At 35.1% G+C, this 22,376-nt stretch overlaps 1 protein-coding gene across 1 annotated transcript; it reads right to left on the reverse strand.

Annotated features, from left to right (window-relative positions):
• Window positions 1-4,091: 4,091 nt before the first annotated feature.
• LOC105441119 lies at window positions 4,092-20,576 on the reverse strand. The gene is made up of 10 exons (XM_011671976.2): window positions 20,162-20,576; window positions 13,624-13,846; window positions 12,199-12,445; window positions 11,399-11,648; window positions 10,533-10,652; window positions 9,460-9,688; window positions 8,173-8,306; window positions 7,154-7,325; window positions 5,985-6,137; window positions 4,092-4,692 (listed from the first exon to the last, which is right to left on the reverse strand). Exons 1-10 carry the CDS (start codon window positions 20,390-20,392, stop codon window positions 4,574-4,576), a joined length of 1,878 nt encoding a protein of 625 aa, XP_011670278.1. The 5' UTR covers window positions 20,393-20,576; the 3' UTR covers window positions 4,092-4,573.
• Window positions 20,577-22,376: the final 1,800 nt, after the last annotated feature.

Consider the following 22,376-nt stretch of genomic DNA (forward strand, 5'->3'; position numbering starts at 1 on the left):
ATACAAATTGTAAAGTAATGGGTGAGAATTGGCAGGCTAAGATCGTGAGAGAGAGAGGAGTGGAGAAGGAAAGGGATAAACAAATTACGAATATATATATATATACTACGTCATATAATTTTGCAGATACAAAATAATTAAGGTTTGCTCATATATTATATATGGCAATGCTTATATTCGATGTCAGAATTTAGAATATACCGGTAATAAACAAATAAAATATGTACATGCAAAAATACATTCCTCAGTTTGTATGTACAGTGAAGACTTATGATTAAAACTAAAAATACAGTGTCATTCTAATTCACGTATCTGTATTTTTCAAGATGATTATGTGGGCTTGTACACGGTTATATACGTGAAATGATATATCGTCACTTCGCATCTCAAAATATAACGCTTTTTAAATCACAGAAATGTTCACGCATTGAAGTTTATTTATCGATTAAATATACACAATGCAAATAAACGATTTTTGTTAACATGACACTGCATTACACCACTTTATTTTACATATTTACTATCCAGTTTTCAAAATCATTTGTACTCTTTCCTCTACATGTAGTAAGATTTACTTATTCCTACTCAATTCCAGACATCACTAGAATACTTTGAATGTTTTAATACAAGGTAATATATTTGTCTGCTGGTCACACCCGACAACCCCCACCCCCTCCCCCTTTCTCATCCCATCCTGTAACAACGTTCCTGACTCGGATCTTCATCGACTGTTGTAATTGCCACGACTCTCATGATCTATCTAGAGCGGGAGGGAGAGATTCTTGCTGTTTCGGCTCAACCTCGGATGTCGTTCACGGGTTATAGGTCGGGCAATCCCATCGGATCCTGAAGCGTTCTCCTCTTCCTCCAGCCTCCAGCCACTTGCCTTAAGGATATCGGCCGTCATCGAGCGCGGGTCGCTGGTCGCATCGTACGAGCTGGCGTGTGCATAGGAGTGAGGACGTCGTGATCGAGAATCTGATGAGGAAAAAGAGTGGAAAGAGATTAAATATTAGCATATAATATAGTTCTATTGATGCAACCATTTTTTTGTTTTGATTTTTTTTTTATTTTTTATTTTTTTAATTAAAAAAAAAAAAATGTATATATATATATTTTTTTTTCGGGGGGGGGGGGTATTTATTGATAGTTAGGTTACCATCAAAGTAAAGTGTAACATCTATATTCATATCTTAAACTTACACAGTTCATAAACATTTATTTAGTTCAATTCTCAGTCAGGTCAGTGGTGTAACTAGAGACACGGAATGCACGGAAGATACACGCCCCAATCACATCATCATCATCTTCACCACCATCATCATCATCCTCATCATCATTATCATCATCATCTTCATCATAATCATCATCATCATCTTCATCATCACTAGCAACAGCATCATCACATTCATCATCATTGTCATCATGCATGATCATGATCAGTCATCAGTAGCATCATCATTATCATCACTAACACCACAAACACCATCATCAACATCTTTAGCATCATCATCATCAACAGTAAATTCGTCACGTCACAATGATGATAGTCGCAGTTGCGGAGACCCTCTATTTTTGCTAACTCAAATGTGCATACAAGTGATTTGGCGGGCATCCTAACGCCCCTATTCCCTCTTTATCAACATCCTGGGTGGGCGACTCTTCAATAAGAGTGAAATCTCCTATAGCGGGGACGCCAGACTAAGGATCACATTTTTAGTATATGAGATGCAAACGCGGTTTATCCGAGAACCCCAAACTGGGACACATCTGTCGGAAACAGATGTAAAAAAAATTGCTCCCAGGCGTATTAATGGCAAAGCTTGATTTCGAAGCTCGTCTGTTTAAAGACCGATGAAAAATGAAAATTATACATGTGTTTCATAGTTAACAGTATATCTTTTCAAAATGAACGAATTTTTGTTCATTTTTCCTCAAAATTTCATCAAGCTGAGTCCTTGATTTTACTTTCACATCTCCACACACGACCACCCACATATCTGACTTATCGATCTCTGTTCTACACACGCTCTCCAGTCTCTTCACTCAATTATCATTTGATCATAAAGGTATGGCGGTCACTCTAGACAAATAATTAAAACAAATGAAAACAAGATATGCAAATGTACTATACAATTTAATATGTACCACTGAATACAAATAAATAAATACGACTGTGTACAAATCTATTATTATTACAAAGATAAATTTATCTTCTTTATCACAGCTTAATAAGGATAAATTTATCTTCGTTTAACAGCCAAACGAGGATAAATTTATCTTCGTTTAACAGCCAAACGAGGATAAATTTATCTTCGTTTAACAGCCAAACGAGGATAAATTTATCTTCGTTTAACAGCCAAACGAGGATAAATTTATCTTCGTTTAACAGCCAAACGAGGATAAATTTATCTTCGTTTAACAGCCAAACGAGGATAAATTTATCTTCGTTTAACAGCCAAACGAGGATAAATTTATCTTCGTTTAACAGCCAAACGAGGATAAATTTATCTTCGTTTAACAGCCAAACGAGGATAAATTTATCTTCGTTTAACAGCCAAACGAGGATAAATTTATCTTCGTTTAACAGCCAAACGAGGATAAATTTATCTTCGTTTAACAGCCAAACGAGGATAAATTTATCTTCGTTTAACAGCCAAACGAGGATAAATTTATCTTCGTTTAACAGCCAAACGAGGATAAATTTATCTTCGTTTAACAGCCAAACGAGAATAAATTTATCTTCGTTTAACAGCCAAACGAGGATAAATTTATCTTCGTTTAACCGCCAAACGAGGATAAATTTATCTTCGTTTAACAGCCAAACGAGGATAAATTTATCTTCGTTTAACAGCCAAACGAGGATAAATTTATCTTCGTTTAACCGCCAAACGAGGATAAATTTATCTTCGTTTAACCGCCAAACGAGGATAAATTTATCTTCGTTTAACCGCCAAACGAGGATAAATTTATCTTCGTTTAACAGCCAAACGAGGATAAATTTATCTTCGTTTAACCGCCAAACGAGGATAAATTTATCTTCGTTTAACCGCCAAACGAGGATAAATTTATCTTCGTTTAACCGCCAAACGAGGATAAATTTATCTTCGTTTGGCTGTTAAACGAGGATAAATTTATCTTCGTTTAACAGCCAAACGAGGATAAATTTATCTTCGTTTAACCGCCAAACGAGGATAAATTTATCTTCGTTTAACCGCCAAACGAGGATAAATTTATCTTCGTTTAACAGCCAAACGAGGATAAATTTATCTTCGTTTAACAGCCAAACGAGGATAAATTTATCTTCGTTTAACAGCCAAACGAGGATAAATTTATCTTCGTTTAACAGCCAAACGAGGATAAATTTATCTTCGTTTAACAGCCAAACGAGGATAAATTTATCTTCGTTTAACAGCCAAACGAGGATAAATTTATCTTCGTTTAACAGCCAAACGAGGATAAATTTATCTTCGTTTAACAGCTAAATGAGGATAAATTTCTTATTTTTAACAGCTTTATAAGGAGGATAAATTCATCTTTGCCTACACCATTCAAGGATATAATTATGTTTGTTTACTTTACCTACTGAGGATAAATCTTAATAAGCAAAACCGAATCTTCAATAGTTATCTTCATTATCTTTATTATCACAACTGAAGAAGGATATATTATACCTTCGCCCACACCAATCCACAGGTCAAAAAAATGAAAAGGATAAATTCTAACGGCATTTGAAAGACAATACTTATTTAGAACTTATCTCAAAACGAAAGGGTTTGAAAATGGCTTTTTTGTGGGAAAAAAACTACCATTAGTTGTCGAATCGACATTAGTGTATGCAATCACCTAAGTAATAGTCTGATTTTTAGACCCTTGTACTGAATGGTCATACGTTTTTTGCTGCACAAATATTTAAATAGTATAATTTTGGCCATTACAAGTAGTGGGTTATTGATGTAGACAAATGCTCACGTGCCTGGTACAGCTCATTTTACCAAAGAAAAAAAAAAAGATGACAGGGAATTCTAGAAAGTAAACGGTTTTCCTTGCATAACTTGAATACAAGGACCCTTCTAATGTTTAAATTTCACAGTTAGGACATACATGACATATTCATAATTCCTGCAAAGTTCTACAGAATTTGATGTAGCCTGCAAAAGGGACATACTATCTTTAACATAAACCTTAGAGGCCATAGTATGAACATTCAGAAGCAACATGCCCGCTTGAACATCAGAAAGAACGGCTTTACACACAGAGTGGTTAACCACTGGAACATGCTCCCCAAGACGGCAGTAGAAGCAGCATCGATCAACGCCTTCAAAGGTCAGTTTGATGCATTTTTCTCAGCGAAGTACAACAAGTATGACTATTAAGAACATGTATGACACTATTAATTACATGTAAGACCTAAGTATTAAGCAGACAGCAGAGCTATCTGCATTCCATGTTAGGATTGATATCTGCAAATTATGAAGGAAGGTGGGCATTATAGGACTTCGTCTTAAATTAGAGCCTGTGAAGACAGGAAACTACAGGTAACTACAGGTCACACATTTGAACATGAACTTCACTACTCTATATCTGTTTCATCTGAATCCTCTGGTGTAGAATCCACTACCTTGGAAAGCTCTCCTTTCTTGCCCATGACTCTTGCACGTCGACCAAGGGAGCTTGCTATGCTGCTGAGCTCTGCAATGAGGTTTAAGAATAAGGAGAACAATGCATGCAATAAATTCTTGAACCAACAGTTTACAATGCCAATTGTTATCATATTGCAATATAAAGGTGTAAGTACCAAAGATCGATTGTCCATCAATTTTCTCAACATCACTACATATTCACTCTCACACAGCGGTGCTGGGGTGACAAAACCTTGTATTTCAAAAAAAGTTTAATGTTCAGGGGAGTGAAAAACATGGCTTCCATAACACTGTATCCAATGGGATCGTCTTCCCTTTGACTTGGTGTAGTGGCTTCATTTTTTTTTAGACAGCTGGGATTAGGACAGGTCATCACTTGACAGATTATTTAGTCACTAAAAAACCCAAAGTGACTTTCCCCAAAATTTGAGAAACAAGGTCTTGTCACCCCAGCGCCGAATATGTCCAGTGACAATTGAGCGAACCCTTGGTGTTCCACAGATTATATCTGGTCAGATTTCAGAATGAAGCAACTGCACAAAATTCATCTCAGAAATTTTGCTTCAAGGACTGATTTTTAGCTAAATTTAAAATCTTACTAGTATGGCATGTAATTTTACCTCTGAATAATAATCAAATATTCTTGAATATTTTCTTTCTGTTAATATAACTTCTAGTATTTACTAATGGATGTAAAGATCTGTCATTTCTGTATGTGTCTTGTACATAGGTGTATAAACTCAATATTGTGTTAGGAATATAAAAGTCCCTGATTTTCCCAAGTGGCATTTAAAACATCAGGATCTCTTTATGAAAAGGTATTAGTTTAAACACAAAAAGCAACTAGGACAACAGATAGACAGCTGTTTGGACATCTAGTGAAAATGTAAGTTACCTACCAAAATTAGATTTTCAATGTCATGTCTCCTTTCTTCACAAAGGGTATTTTTCAATATATAATTAATCTAACTTCATAATACCAAAATCAAACTGATTTTCAAGAGCTTTCAAATACTTAAATTTTCAATCTACCATCGGCTTAACTTGCAATCAACATGCATGTGTGGTCCAATTTACCCAAATCTGTAGCCAGTACTCGTCATTATACTAGCATGAGTACATGTATTTCAGCAAAGATTCCTATTGCTTCCATGATTAGAAATTATAACAGTATATACAACTACCTCTACTACATGACTGTTATTTCTCAGTATGTTTAAGACAGTCAGTTTCTTTCAAAGTGGAACCACTGACCCAAAACCGTATTCTTCTTAAATCTGAAGATTACTTTGAAGTCAATTATCTTCATAATTTGTAGGTGAAAAAAAGTTTGCTATCTACCTTGCATTTCATCTGCCATGGATATTTCATCTCCATAGTCTGTCAACTGTTCTATCAAGCTCTGAAATGCCTGTTTTTCTTGGAGGATCATTGGCATTTCAAACGTTGATTGTCGGCTTCCTTCTTCTCCTGCTCCAATTATGAGGTGACAAACTGCAAGGAGAGGAGATTAAAAAAATGTGAACCAACAGGTAATAACAATTGCCTAACAAATTGTTTTGTCCATCTCCAGTATAAGCCAGAGTCAGAAGCTTAATCACACAGGTTACAATTGGTGCCATTGGGATGGGTCGTGCCTTTGTTCAAAACCAGTTACCGTATGATGTTTGAAAACAAATAAGAAAATATGCCATAAGGAAGATTTATTGACTGTTTTCAACAGAATACCTTTTCAATAACGAATTGATGGGCAAATTTTGTACATATTGAACACTAGTTCTTGCTGAGTAGAAACTGACTAAGAAGGTGCTTGGAATCATTAAAAATCCAGCCATTTTATTAATATTTATTTTTATTTACAAAGTTGTGAGTCGACCATAGTAAAATGTCCACATTACCCCACTTAAAAGCAAATTCAAAATCATGAATGAAAAGAATTATTGATGGAGCAAACTAGTGTTGAGTGAAAAATGTCTCATGTATGGAGCGACACATAAAATCTTGAATCGGTCTTTGTGCTTCTCTTAACTAAACTGTGCATAATGGTATCAGGTATCGGAAGGTACATGTAATGTCAAATTTGGTATAATGACAGAGATGTGATTTCTAAAGCAGACTGTATGGTATTGACAGCTACAATTGTGTTTACTGTTAACAGATTGTAAAGCTTGAATCAATCATCCACTTCCACCATATTTTCTTTTGTATTTTTGAAATTCATGTGCTACATAATACTTTGTTTTACTATTTAAAATATTGCTCTCAAGTCATATCATTAATACGGTTCTTTAAGATTGTAAAGACTACCCCCCTTTTTTTTAATATACTGATATTTCAAGTTTGGACATCAAATTTTTCCTTGCAACCCAGCTTATATAGAAAATATTCAAAGAGATATGTACCAAGTCATTTGTGTCATCGCTCTGAATTAAAAAAAAAAGACTAATGGCATGTCAATAAACTAACTTAATGTGAATGTTTAAATTACTCAATGAAACTATTCTACGAACCCTGAGTTTCTTTGATGATGGCAGCTTCATGCAGGAGGCTGAAACCCTGTCTCCGCATCTCGGTCTGCCATTTAGCAGCTACCTGTACTCCTTTGGCCAACACTGCTACATGTGTACTCCCCTTCTTCAAGTTGTCCAGCACTCTCTTCAGTTTCTCTGATTCTTTAGATTTCTGTTTTGTAGAGGGGGGAAAAAACCTTCATTATTTCATATCTAATAGTTTAAGAATTATCTTAGTTATTAATCAATCAATCAATCAGGCTAAAGTTCATCCAGGACGTTGGACAAAGCCCTCATAACATTTCCATTCTCTTCTGTCTCTAGCTATCCTTGTCCAAGCGACCGTTCCCATGTACATGTATGATGTTAGGTCATCTCTCCATCTTCTCTTCTGCCTTCCTCTTCTTCTCTTTCCCGTCCTTGGTTGCCATTCTGTTAAACGATTTGTCCATCTATTGTTCTGAAGTCTTGCTACATACCCAGCCCATCTCCACTTTGATTCTTAGTTATAGTAATGGACAAACATGTAAATATTCTTGCCCCTCTAACTCTAAATCATCCATGTTTGTGAGCTAGATTGACACCACCCCTATTTTCCTTTCCTATACGACTATGGTCTCTTCAATATATCCATATAGTAATGTTCAAAATGAGGAGAGTATCATAGGCTCTTTGGAGTGATGAGAAATATATAGTATAACAGGCTCTACTTCTGCATTAGCTGCATTATAAAAGGTAAACTCTGATCTGAAATGTGTATGTATGCATATTTCTTTCAGAATCTGAGAGCTTCATTCAAGCATTCCCTCATCAATTTACTCTGTAATGATAACGAAATGCTGAATGGGTGTAAAAGCTATGGACTGAAATTATTTCATATCCAAGTACTTGCATGAATATGTTCAAAATGCTAGTCATATCTAAATATCATACATCTTATTTTCAAACAGCGAACAGTCTTCATCCTATCTATATACATGTATGCAAATAGATTACATCCAATAGCATGTATCACTTACCACTTCTAGAACTATTAGAGAAACCGGAGCCATTCTAAGATGCTCATATGAGGAAGATCCATTTTCTGCACTCTTTTCTGCTTCCCTTACATAGTCGATAAACTCCATGGGGACTGCCTTTTTGAAGTTCATACCTGTTCAAATATTGAATTAAAATTGGTTACTTAATGATATAAAAAATATTTCATGACCAACTGTTTAAAATAGAACTACACTTGCCCCAAAACAACATAAGTAGTTTGATATAATTATTCTTTCAAGTTTTTTTTTTTTGGAGGGGCGTTTCCAGGTAAATCCTCATGATTGAGAAGATAATACGTCAGCTTTATATACCGTATGTACGAAAGTATTACAAATAATATAGAATTACAAGATTTTGTTAACTATGAAAAACTTAATTCTATATCATGTTTTCAAATTTTCTATATGATTACCGAAGTTCTTTTATTATACGTACATTTTACTTTTGAAATTAACAAATCTAGCTATCATATTGGATGCCATTTCATCTCAATAAACCAATTCTTGTTATCTTTCATGGTAATACCACATAATTGAAAGAAACACTGCTGATTCTTGGTGAAAGAGAACTTGATCTGAAAGATTACTGTAGTTCAATTTATGATAAACTTTCAATTTTGAGCAGAAGCAAAAAATGATCACAGTCTATGTGAAAAATAATCCAAATAGTATTTACATTGAGCTGTATGTACAGTTGAAGAAAAAAAAATCAAGAGCTTTAATCTTAAATCAAGGAGAATTATCAAACCAGTTCTTTAACAAAAAGTAAAATATCTTTAGCCCACCGCCAGTGTTGTCACCAGCCATTTTCTACTAAAGGAAATTTAATGGCGTGACATGCTATGCTACTGCTATTGGAATTTTTGAGTGGTGGAAGGCTCCGACCACCGCCGACCACCATAGTGACAACACTGCCAACCGCACACTACACAACCTGTCTGCTATCCGACTTTAGACAAAATGTTAAAATACTTTATGTCAACATTCAAACATGGAAAATCATACTGACCTAAGTTCTAAATAGTCGTATCAAGACCAATGTTGAAATTCATGGCTATTTTGATTTCAGTATTCCTATATTCATTTCGAACCTTAAATAAGATAATTTTCCTCGTTTTAACTTTCAATGTTAATGTAAAATACGATTATTTCAAAAATCTGGTTGCAGTCGGATCGTATAGCGTGCGGTGGGCTTTATATGTATTAATCCCTTAGAAAAGGAAAATAATCACATTTCTTTCAGTCACTTGTTTGTGTTGTACTCACTCATGAAATAATCAAGAGCTGCAGTCTGTGTATGTGCTGGAAACTCTTCACAGCATTCCTCCCATGTTGCCTTCTTTGTCAGCTCTTTGAAGATATGCTTGATGGTACTCAGTTGCTTCAGACGCGTAGCTTCTACCTTCACCTCTTCCACTTTTAACGTGCCATTGACCAACTTGCATAGCACATCAAATTTGTCAACTTCAGTGAGACCTTGCAAGTATAAAAACATCTGAAAGACAAGGAAACAATTCAAATGCTAACTTTGTTGGAGGAGTCTGCGCCTTTGAATGTTTTTGAAACAATATATGGCTCCATACAAATGCTGTGAATCATCATCATCATCATCATCAACAACTACTGTCTTACCCATGAATGTTTTTTTTAAGTTACGGAATACAATCATAAAATCTTAGGTTCATCGTAAACGATGAACCTAAGATTTTATGATTGCACTATTCTGTAACTGCTGTCGGAAAAGCGGCGCCTATGTCTTGCTACTGCTATGCAGGTGAGACAATAATATCAACATTAATAATAATAGTACAAAATTTACTATTCGATTTCATATAGTGCATAGCACAGGCATAGAACATTCATGTAGTACAGAAGGAGTGCAAATGGTGCACTGGGTTCCTTTTTTATGATTATTGCGTAGAGGTGTCGTGGTAGAGCGGTTATGTCGCCGGACTGTCGACCACAAGGTCCGCGGTTCGAGTCCCGCCGTGGCCCTAATGTCCTTTGGCACGACAGTGATCTACATTTGTCACACTCAACCCAGGTGATGTAAATGGGTACCTGGCAGGAAATAATTCCTTGAAATGCTAGAGCGCCTTCATGGCCTTGCTAAAGCCAGGGTAATAATCAGGGCAGCGTAAGGAGCATCACGTTGTGAAGAACATGTGCGCTATATAATAAGCCACCATTATTATTATTATTATTATTATGACATTTACAAATGCTCTAATTATTTTTCAAAGAAACTTCTAAACTTTCCATATGCATTTACGTTTCGAATTTCTACTGAAACCTACAAACATGATGCAACTTTCTATTACGACTGGGGACATACTTACAGAAGTTTTCATAGCCTTGCCATGTTGTTCTTCATACCATCTGAAGAGCCGTATCAACTTTTCATGACACCGTTTTGAGTACAATGCCAACTGGAATGTCGTTTCCAAGGGTTTCAGCTCCTGCATTAAAAGAGTGTAATAAACATAAGAATCAGCCAAATGGACATAATTATTTGCCTATAATAACATCACATGTGAGTGAACTACTGCATTTTACTAAACCCTACACAGGTCAATGACACAAATTGTTGCAGTGTTTAATTTTTGTTTATATTTTTTATTTTTTTAAGTTTTACATTTATTTTATTTTTATCTTTTTTTTCTTTTCAGAGGCTAAAGAAATAACGAATAACATGTTTGCGCAAATTAGCCCCAGTGCCATCTTTCATTTTTCTTCATTTTTTTTTTTTTGGGGGGGGGGAGATTGGTGGGAGTGGTTTTAAGCTACTGAGAGCCCTAATGGCTTCTGTTAATTTATGCTAAATCATAACAAAGGTGGTTAATGCTGGCTCTCTACTGTATTGGGGGGGGGGGGTCAGTTACACCCCCCTTGAAAAAATGTTTAAAAAATGACGATTAATTGTATCACACAATTCTTTATTTTTTACTCCAAGCATTTAATTTACTGTAAAAAAAAATCATAAAGTAACTAAAATATAATTTTTTTCTTCAGTATCCTATTTTAATACTGATGTAAGAAAACTGGCTGGTGCTGCTCAGACGTTGCCAATAGTTATACCCTGAAATGACCAATATACCGCAAATTGTAATTCAGAAGAAAAAAACTTAATAAAACCTTTTGGGAGAATCACATGCATTGCAGTGGTTTTGCAAAATAGACTGGAAACTAAATTAAATATTTTTACCTTTCTTGAAGAAGTTACAATCCCTAGTGACGCCGCAGATTGAGTCCGCCATTCCAATTTTACATTATTGGGGGGCTCCTCGGTCTCATCGATGTCATGCATGGCATAAAGCAGTCTTCTGCATACATTCACTTTCGCTTCAAGTGTTGGGATGTCGTCTACTAAGAGGCTCTGTTCTTGTTGGAATAGTGCTCCAACTTGCAGTGCCTCTGTTGGTGTGAGCCCTTCATGTACATGAACAAGGACACGTCTGTAGCAGGAATATAAAGAGAGAACATTATACATTGCCGATTTTTAGCAGAGTCAATGATAAAATGTACATTTATGTCTGTATGTACAGGTTGTACATGTACAAACAGTTATTTTGCATTACAAAACATTTTTTTTTCTTGTTGTAGGCAAGAAGTTTATTATTTCACCTAAATTTCATTAAGCAAAATGTCAGTATTATTTGTATCTTTTTAAAGGAAACTTTTTGTGTGCGTGCATGATTCTGACTTTTACAACGGGATGTAAATCATGATTGCAAACATCTGTTGATGTTTTGAAGCTCCTACCTCAAAACCCTGAGCTTATCATGCCAGATCAAACAAACACATTAAAACTAAGTCCACAGCAATAGATGCTTTTTTTTTTAAAGAAGAATTTTGCATGACAAGTCAATTACAAAATATAAAGTTCCAATACAGAATTGATATTTCAAGTGTACCAATCACCTGAAAAAATAATTTGTAATCAAAGCTTCTACTTTACCCTCCCCAAGGCAGAAGAAGAAATGAATCAAATTTAAACACACATACCTGTCATCGTTAGACAAGTCCAGCAAAGCTTCAAACAAACTATATCCACCAAGAAGAATGTATGAGGATTCCTCAGCATTTTCCTGATCCCATGACCCTTCTACAAGTACTGGTAGTAGCGGTAGTTGAATCCCCTCGTTGGCTTTTAAGGCCGCCTTGAAGGCTTCCACCCTACAGTGAGACGATTGGACAAGCGTGAACTCTCTAGATGCTCTCTTTAAAGTCCTTAGGGGAACCTCAACAACTCCTAGTAATTTTAAAAATTGTATAAGAACAAAAACATGAAAATAAATACAGAAATGTAGTTGCCATTATTTAAGACCCTGGAGAAATGTAATGAACCCTACATGTAATTAACAATAAATATTACATTTTGAATGGCAATACTAAATGGTAAATTGACTGACTGAAAGTGCAATTGGAAGAGTTTACTCTTAATTCTTGTTTATAAACATAAATTTGTGAGAATAAAAAAATAAAAAAATTCAAAAACAGAAACATTGGTTACACTTCGATGAGAATATTTTATATAATTTTATTCATAAATCTCTTTTTCCTTTCAAAACATCTTCACCAGTTTACATGTAAATGTACTCTTTCCCCTAGAGCATCCAAGTATTTTCTTTTGCAAATGAAACATACACATAGAGAGAGCAACAACTAAGGGTAAAATTGGCAACACACTTTGGACACTGAAATACCCATTATCAAGAACCAAACTTTTTTTTTTTAATTCATCATCCTGTGAAGTGGGAAAATCTTCACCATTGGATGTGACTAGTTTCACATATGTCCCTTGAAGGGAAATCCAACCTAATAGGCAAGAGAGAAAACTACTCTTTTCCCTACAAATTATGTTATTAAAAGGGATGAACTGCCTTTTAGATTTAATTAGGTTTATTATTTGCCTGAAAATTATTAAATGTAATTAAATATTGACTGGCCTTGATAGAGATCTGACATTGCCCAAATTAGATCATATCGTCCAAGGCTTCAGCAGAGGGTGATATGAATCTAATGAGGGCAATATACATGTACATTGTATATGTACATGTATAAAGTCATCGCTCATTCATGGCAAGTGCTTTTTAAAATTATTATTATTAACTATTATCTAATATTAAGTAATAAAAGTTAACTATTATTTAAGTGCTAAGTGGAATTTATACAAGTTGATGTGGGTAAAAATATGTTTCACTTATAGACCTTAGGATCTACAGTGAATTGCGCACATTATTGGGAGGGTAGGAGCGCAAGAACATGCGTAAAGATGTTAAGGGGAATTTAAAATTTTGCCCAAAGGACAATTTCCCCTTTGTTAGACATATATACTAGACATATATACTAATTTGTTCTCCATCATCTTGTCCTTTGTTTTTAATCTAGAGCAAGTTGATTTATTATTGATCAAAAAGATAATCTCACCTTTGAAATTTCCTTGAGAATCACTGTCTTGTGTAGTTCCTATTGTCAGCTTCTGTTTCTTCCTCCTTGGTTGCATTCGGGGTACTGGTGTAGATTGGAATTGGGGCTGGAAGGCTAAGTCGTCAACAGTAAAATTCTCACTATCCGGGAATAATTGGCTTAAGGAATCCAAATCGGCATCTTCTGCACGAAGACTTATTTTTTTTCCATCCTCCAATGTGATCTACAATGTATATGGATAACAAAATTCATTCATCGTGATAAACATTCGGATTGAGAAGGAGCTCAGTCAAACTGATTTTTTTTCACTGAAACACAAATTCAAAAACATGTCTGCTATGAATCATATGGATATCTGTTCAGCTTCCAGTAGTCTGTAAGGCCCTATATCATTACCATAACCATAAAGACCTTGAACCAGGGAGCTGTTAAATTGAAGGAGTAAAAAATCTTTTAATTTATGCAAATGTATATAAGTTCTAAAGTGTAACAATGGGACGGTTAACATTCAACATGGCTTTGCAGTTCCACGTGCCGAGCTGCTCTTCTACGGCGGGGAAATTTGGAGACTAGGCACCAGTTTCGCATTTATTACATTACCGGCCGAACTTCATATTATGAAATACCGGTAATGTGTTTGGAATAGTGCAGTGAACAATTTTACAAATTCATTACTCCGCTCTTCCTATAATTTGTGTGGCAGCGTTTGTTATAGGAAAATTACATCCTGACAAATATTCAATATTTTAGGATATTCCAACCATTTTCGCAAGTTTAAATATTTTGTCATTTAAAGGTACTACATGTACAGTATGTCCCATTTGCAGGCCAAAAAAAAAATGAAAAGGTTAAATTTCAACAGCATTTAAAAGACAATACTAATTTAGAACTTCCCTCAAAACGAAAGGGTTTGAAAATGGCTTTTAGTTGGAAAATTAGTAGGAAGTTGTGAAATTGACTTAAAGGTGAAATTCAAAGAAAATCAAAAATATGTCAACTAATGAATGACTAGAAACTGGTAAGCTAACAGATGGCATCGTACAAGTTTTAGGTCAATTACATATCGAGTGATTTATAAAAAATACAAATACAACCACCTGGGATATACAAGAGATTTGCCAGAAAAATAATGATGTTTTAATGACGTCACTATATGGACCAATATACAGCCCAAGCAGACGACATCCCATAAAGAATGAACATAATTGCAAAGCTTTTATTTGTCCATCGTACAAGTTTTAGGTCAACTACATATCCGGTGATTTATAAAAAATACAAATACAACCACCTGCATAGCAGCTGGGATATACGAGAGATTCGTCAGAAAAATAATGATGTTTTAATGGACCAATACTGCCCAAGCAGACGACATCCCATAAAGAATGAACATAATTGCAAAGCTTTTATTTGTCAAATTATAATGAGTTTAGTGTATATAAATGTGATGGCATGTCAAACCATTCAAAGGGGATATGATCCGATTCCGATAACTAAAATCTTTTGCTTGTAAATACACAGGATAGGGGTTAATTAACAATCGAAGAAACCAGACTTTCGAATTGAAAACCCCCTGGAATGATATTAAGGACGGCATTTGTTCCCTCTTGAAACGCCAAACATACCGCGGTGTGTGCAGCTGAATATTCAATGGCGTCTTATTTTGTTTACAAGCGACAGATTCCTTTATTTTTGTATCGCTGCATTTGTCATCAAAATAAACCCATGCGCGAGGTTTAGAGTGAGGCAATAGATTATACATTTAGCCTGAGGGTAGTGAAGTAAGAGAAAAATCTCAAGAGAAGATGAAAACACAGGCACTGAAAATGTGTGAGATGTCATGGGACATCGTCTGCTTGTGCAAATCGTGTCCATGATCTCACACATCTCAGCAGCGTTCGGAGAGCTCTTCAGGTGCTATGCCGGGGCTGTATTTTAGCGTTTTATAATATATACATGTAATAATCATTACTTCGAATGTTTCCAAGCATTGAATTTTGATAACCTTGTCAAATCAAAGTTTAAACTTTGCAATAATGAAATGAAATTAGTTTTTAAACTCAATGAATATCTACTTTAAGATAATTCCATACTACAATATCAATCCACAAAACCTAGCACCGGATTTGAAACTAATTAAGATCATGTCATCAACAGAGGTGCAATAAAATGTCAAAATTTGTAAATCATTACGGTACGCCAAATCACTAAGTTGTCATCATTCTTAGAGAACACTAGTTATCATTCTTTTTATTAAAATTGATTACACCCCTCATCAGTATCCTTGAATTTATTAGAACACATTACAAACTTGACCTTTGTCATCATTTTTCATTCCAAACATTTGAAGCTTTAACAAAATTTCATCCTGACATATTTTCTCTAAGTGCTAGCAGATCTAGTCAAAGGTGCCCTAGCTGTCACACCCCCCCCCCCCTCCCCTTCCCTTAGTCCCATATGTACAGTATAATACGAAGAGTATGGAAATAGACCTTCTGCAAGAGGGTTAATATAAATTAGTCTGCTATATATGGTCCTAGTCATCTAACTTCCAACTTCAACCTCCACCTTGTCGTTTTTAGTGTATTTTCTCTGAGCGCTAGCAAACCGATTCAAAGTCAACCCCCCCCCCCCCCCCCATGGCACCATTTGTATTACGCGCAGGGTATGGATAGTGTCTGTCTGCGAGAAGACTAGTCCGTGCTACGGTCTTAGCCATCTTACAGGGTGTACAGTACTTTGAATAAAATATCATTTGGTTGGTAGATTAGACCTTGCTCTTCAACCTCCACCTAGTCGTTTTTGAGGGTATTTTCTCTGAGTGCTAGCGGACATCGTCAAAGTCACCCTGCCTCACCCTTCCCTTTAAAAGTCCCATGTATAATACAGTGTATGTAGAGTATGTAAATTCGCCGTCTGCAAGAGGGCTTTAGACTGCGATGGTCTTACCTACATGTACATGTATCTAACTTCTAATGGACATTTTTTTTTGTGCATAGATAAGATGAGATCAGTGAAGAATAAAAATATAAAAAAGGGCAGTTTAAAATTGCCTCAGGTGAAATAATATAAAGTATATGCTTAAATCAAAATTATCATAACAGATGTTGGTACAATTTTAATTTTAAGTTCAGAGTGAATGGAAAATAAACTCATTTAGAATTCCCAGCCTTGTTTGTAGTCTTAATGCAAATTTGAAAAAAGTTAAAGAAACATAAATTGAATTTTTCTTTTTATCAAAGCCAGATTACTAGTCTTTAATTAGACAATTAATATAATAAGCCAATACTTCAAACAAGGGAAACACTCTCTGCGGTCTCGCCTGCATTACGCAATTTGATATGATGAAAAATTGGGGTTGGGACATTATTTATACATGTACACATGATACTTGATAATCATTTAGTCCAAGTTTCATTGAAAAAGAACTTATATTTTCAAAATCGTAACCGGTAAAGCGGCGCCTATGTCTCGCTTTTTGCTACGCAGGCGAGACAAAAATGTTGTAACACATGATACAGTATATTTACATGAAGCAGCAGGTCCATCTCTTGCAAAACATACCACTCATTACTAGTGCTGCTGCCCCTTGTAATTCTGTTACCGTGAAATTACGTTACCAGTGTTTTAATTTGAAAAAATTATATACCTCTGAAAGCGACAACAGAAATTATGAATATGGCACTGTTTTTTTAAACTATGACCAAATAGCTAAATGGCCCTTTGAGAGCCTGAAACTTTACAAAGATAACGAATTAGAAATCAGTTACAACTTTTTCTTGTAGCATGGACCTAGTTTGACCTCCCATAGCTTAATGAAAATTTTTCAATGTTGCTTTATGTGCATGAGGTATCCCTGAACAGCAAATTGTTTACGGAATTTCGTAACAAAATTGACATATCTTTTTGGTTGGAACCGAAAAAAATATATAGCTACAAACAATATGTTTGTTTTTTCTATTGATGATTAATGAGCATGGGTGGATCTTAAAGAAAGTTAACAGTAATCTGAATTAACTCGTGTATTTTGATGGAACAGTGCAATTGAAAATGGTGTTTCGGACGTTACATTTTCCGTAAACAATGTAGACCCTCATTTAACCCATTAGAACAATGAATTATTGAGATTGTATATGTTTTGAATAAGCTTATTAGTTACTCCAATTTATTAAATTAAAAGAAAATATAATTTAATTATAGTAGCACTTTTATTAGAAATATACTAAAAATTTGAAAAAGTTGTCTCATTTTCCGTAAACAATTTTGTGTCGTCCGAAACTACGAAAGTAGCAGAAAATAGCAGGAAATATATGAACTGCAGGACCTATCTATCGTAACATTTTTTAAAACATTTAATTGCGGCTACCCACCAAAAAAAAAGAAATTTGCAATACATCACTACAATACTATTTTATAGTTAAAACCAATTTTCAGACTTTGTAACGTCCGAAACAAATGTAACGTTCGAAACAAAAAATACCAATTAAAGGAATATAATCTATATTTTAGGGTATCTGGAGTGAATAAATCATCATGAAATAAGTTATTGTAAGTCTTAACACAAGTCAAAACACATATCAGGTCTTTCAAATCCAATAATTTTGTGTAAGCTCAAGAAGGGTGTTTCGGACGTTACACTATTTGATTGTTAACACATACCGGTAGTTTGCAAATTTCAACTAATTTTCGATCATTGTTACTAGTATTAAAATCTAAAACATACACAATTTTAAAGTTACATGTAAAATGTCTCATTCTCAGGATGTACAATGGATAAGAGTTTCCTTATTTCTTATTACTTTAATGGCTGGGGATACTTCTTTATAGTTTTATTTAAGACAAAATATTTGTCAATGTTTTGCTTACATACAGTACATGTACATGTTCATGTACATGTACATGTGTTAGTGATATTATTGAATGACACACTATATAGTTTAAGGCAAAAAGTAAATTTTCTCAGGAGTTTTGATGACTACAAGTCTACAATTGCTATTAGCTTCATATTTCGCTCTGTTATGTAGATCACATGCATGCATGTACATGTACATGTAAGCATTTATAAGAACACGTTCTTGAAATGAACAGTATAGTAGTATACCTTACATAGATTGGGTAGTCCCTGAAGACAAACTAGGTATAAGATCAATGTGCTAAACTAATCAAAACTGCACAATTTTTTCAATAAATGTATTTTTCTTCAAACAATTAATGTAACTTAGGTCAATAATACCTAAAGAAAGCAACTAACTTGAATAAAGTTATGATGTTAACAGTGTGTAACGTCCAAAACACTAGTGGTGTGACATGAAAATTATTAGGCAATGCACTGGTTCCCAATTTGTGGGTATGTATTTATCTTATATCACCGGTTCTTATATTAAAATAAGTTTGACCCAAGAAAAACGCACTTTACCTATTGAAATAAAAACTTGCTATTGTCAAAACCCTAATTTAGAGCTATTTTTCACTTTCAAGGTATACAAAATCTGTATTTTTCAAGGTAGAAACTCAGAAATTTGCAGGAATAACCTCTGAAACATATTCTTAAAAACCAACATATTTAATGGTGTAGTTAATAGCAAATGAGTTTTATATCACAGTTATTAGATATGCTATAGTTCACAATAAAATTGTAAGAACTCAAAGTATTCATATCTGGTGAATAAATAGGGAGATAGATTAAGCTCCGAAATTTGCACTTCTCAAAAATATGAATAAATCTAGTCCTGATCCTAAAAATACACGTTTACAGTAAGTAAACCCGTTTAGACCCATCAGATTGCAAGATTCTTAGTACCCGGTATGCGGGATATAGGCCTATAAATCATATGATTGATTTTTATCTTAATAGTTTATCAAAAGTCACATTCTTCATGATTTAACTGGAAAAAAATACTTTATATGAGTGCATCCACTCTAATATCAATCTAACTTCGATGCTGGTGTGAAGAAATAAGAATCTTACGGGGAAAATAGGAAATTTATATCAATATAAAGAAAACGATTACTATTAGTGGATAGTGAGGACATGACGTCACAATTTCCAATTTGTCTTGTGATTTTCATTGTTCCATAGTTTTAGATCTAGACTAGATCTAGATTCTAGTAATCTAGATCTAGATCTAGATCTACAGACTTTTTCAAAAAATCACAACTTAATTTCTTATTAAATATCCAATTTTACTCATACTTTTTTGATTGGTTTATTAATCTTTACAAACATTACAAATTAGCAAATCATTTGCATAGGTCTAGTCTAGGCTAGACTAGATTCTAGAATCTAGATCTAACGTTAGGGGTCTATATTAAAAAATGAGAAAAATTACTGTAAGATTTAGATTCTCCATTTTTTTAGCTTTCCAAAGATAGTCTAGTCTCTAGATTCTAGATCTAGACCTCTACTCTAGGCCTCTAGGCCCTAGACTAGATGGCTATAGATCTAGAGTCTAGGCCTTTTAGTTTTAGTTTTAAAGAGTTTTAATTGAAGTAAATCATACTTAGATCTAGGTATAAACTCAAAGCAATGTAATTTACTGACCTCCATCTTATCTTTGTTCCGCCGGACGCCAACAACAGGCTTGTCGTAGACTTCCCCAGTCCTCTTCGAACGTGCCGGTTCTCTACCGACTTTCAGGAAGAGAGCGTCGACTCCAAGTTCTTCGTCTCTAACAACCGTGTACTCCTCACTCTCGCTCGAACTAGGCTGGCTCTGGGTACCGGAAAGCGAAAGCGACCACAGACCTGTCTGCTTACTCTTTGCCGTTGCCATCTCGACGAAGGCGAAACTAACTCTGGCAAGTTCCGAAGTTAATGAAATCAAATTAAAAACGCGTTATAAAAGGAAAACGTAACAGATTATGGACATGCAACCGAGAATGACGACGTCGAATCGAAGAATGAAATGAAATCTGGCGCTGGCGCGTGTACCATACATGAGACGACAAAGCTAAGCTAAGCTCTAGCTGTTTACAAACAATGTACGCATGACTGGCCGGCGACCGGCCGCGCATGGCTATTGTTCTCTCTATATACTCTCTCTAGGTTTGTTTGGAGCAGGGACTTGGGATACAAGTTCCTGGTTGTAGCTAGTCTGCAGACACAGACCCTTGGCAGCCATTATGAGTAAAAACAATGTCTAAATTTCAAACATGAAAGTACTGAGTTATGTCATGCAGCTGCTTCTGACACAGTGAAATACTGGAAAAGAAACATACCACATCAAGCAGAATCTGATTATCCTGATTATTTCATGTGGTTTTATTCAAGAGTAAAGTTGAGTCTGTGTTTACAGACTTGGTTTGAGATAGAACTGATAATCCCCGTGCGAACAATGGTCTGGGGAGAATATGGGTGTATAATCTCCCTGGTGTATGTATATGGAAGTAAATGGGTGTATCATAATCGTAAATTGCAGACCTTTTAGCTATCTATCAGGGTGGTTACTTAATTTGCAAAAAGCCACCTTTCAGAAAGAAAACGTGCATTTTTTGCAGAAAATAGAAGACAAGACACAGTTTTGGGCTATGAAGTATAATTGTTTAATAATATCAGGGAACCAGCTGTGTGCGCGGTCGCAAAATATGAGCAATACTATCTTTAAAAAATGCAAATACATGTATTAATTTCACTAAGACTCTTAAGAGCATAAATCGGAGGGAAAGTTGAAAACAAACGATATTAATTTTATATGTGTTTGAAAACTTGATTTTTCTGACTTCCGTTGAATCTATCCGTGTTTAAAATTTGTAAACTTGGCAGAGTTCAGAATGGGCCTTAATTTGGACAGCATCCCATATAACGTTTATTATACGCATAATAATGCTACGGTCTTGATATGTAATTTCTTTCTTGTTCCCTGAAATCTTATTCGATGTTTTGTGGAGTTCATCGGCATGAGACACTTTCTTTAGTTGCAAACCCAGGCATGATGTGACCGATTCCCCATGAAGTGCAACCAAATCGTTCGGACAACCATGCATGCCTATATTTTAATAAATAATATAAACCAACTGCAATTGTGTACGAACATGTAAAGACATGGCCCCTAACCGAAGATAGGCCTAAATACATTCGATATAATAAACTTCACATGATTGTTGGTAAATAATATAGTAGGCCTATATCATTCATAGCAATTTTTGGTTTCATTCCAAATCTATATTATCGGCCATAATTATTATGGCCCATACAAGCTATGGACGAACCAGTATAGCGAATGGTATGTCTATTGACCGAGAAGAATTTCTCTTTTTGAACTTGCATTTGACGAGCATTGCACGTACCGAGACATAACGTCCTTGTTTTCAATCGTAACGCAAAGTGAATTCAATTTTTTTTCACTACCGTCACTTCGTGAAAAGTTTGAACACGACTTTGCATGAGATTCCTTGCAAAATCTAATGATGGGTATATAGTTTTCAAATTTTACTGTTCATACAGGATATACCATTTTCGCCCATTTTGACGCTAAATTAGTACACATTTTAAAACAAATAATTATTTTAAAAATGGCCCTATAGGATAGGTACGGGTTTGGCAGCTTCAGCGGCCCCCACGCGCCCCCGCCGTAGGCCTATAATGGTTTTTAGGATTTTGTTTTTTTATTCATGCAGCACTGTCACCAAATGGTGGGGCGCGAATGGCGGCTCAAGAAAGATTGACACATTTTCTATGAGCACTTTTCGTCGGGTCAGGGGGGGGGGGGTGTACGGCTGGCTGGTCAAGTGTCCCCCTGGATCCGCCAAACTTCTTCA

This window comes from Strongylocentrotus purpuratus, unplaced genomic scaffold (assembly GCF_000002235.5).
Source record: "Strongylocentrotus purpuratus isolate Spur 01 unplaced genomic scaffold, Spur_5.0 spur5_contig_763, whole genome shotgun sequence".
Lineage (NCBI taxonomy): Eukaryota > Metazoa > Echinodermata > Echinoidea > Camarodonta > Strongylocentrotidae > Strongylocentrotus > Strongylocentrotus purpuratus.

Bases quoted from the DNA above. Each gene is read 5' to 3' on its own strand.
- LOC105441119 (XM_011671976.2), bottom strand. From the start codon at position 20,392: ATGGCAACGGCAAAGAGTAAGCAGACAGGTCTGTGGTCGCTTTCGCTT. The intron at 11,649-12,198 runs GTATGTGTGTTT...TTCCTGCTACAG, and splicing joins GACTTGTCTAACGATGACAG to ACGTGTCCTTGTTCATGTAC. The intron at 9,689-10,532 runs GTAAGTATGTCC...CTTGTCTTTCAG, and splicing joins GCAAGGCTATGAAAACTTCT to ATGTTTTTATACTTGCAAGG.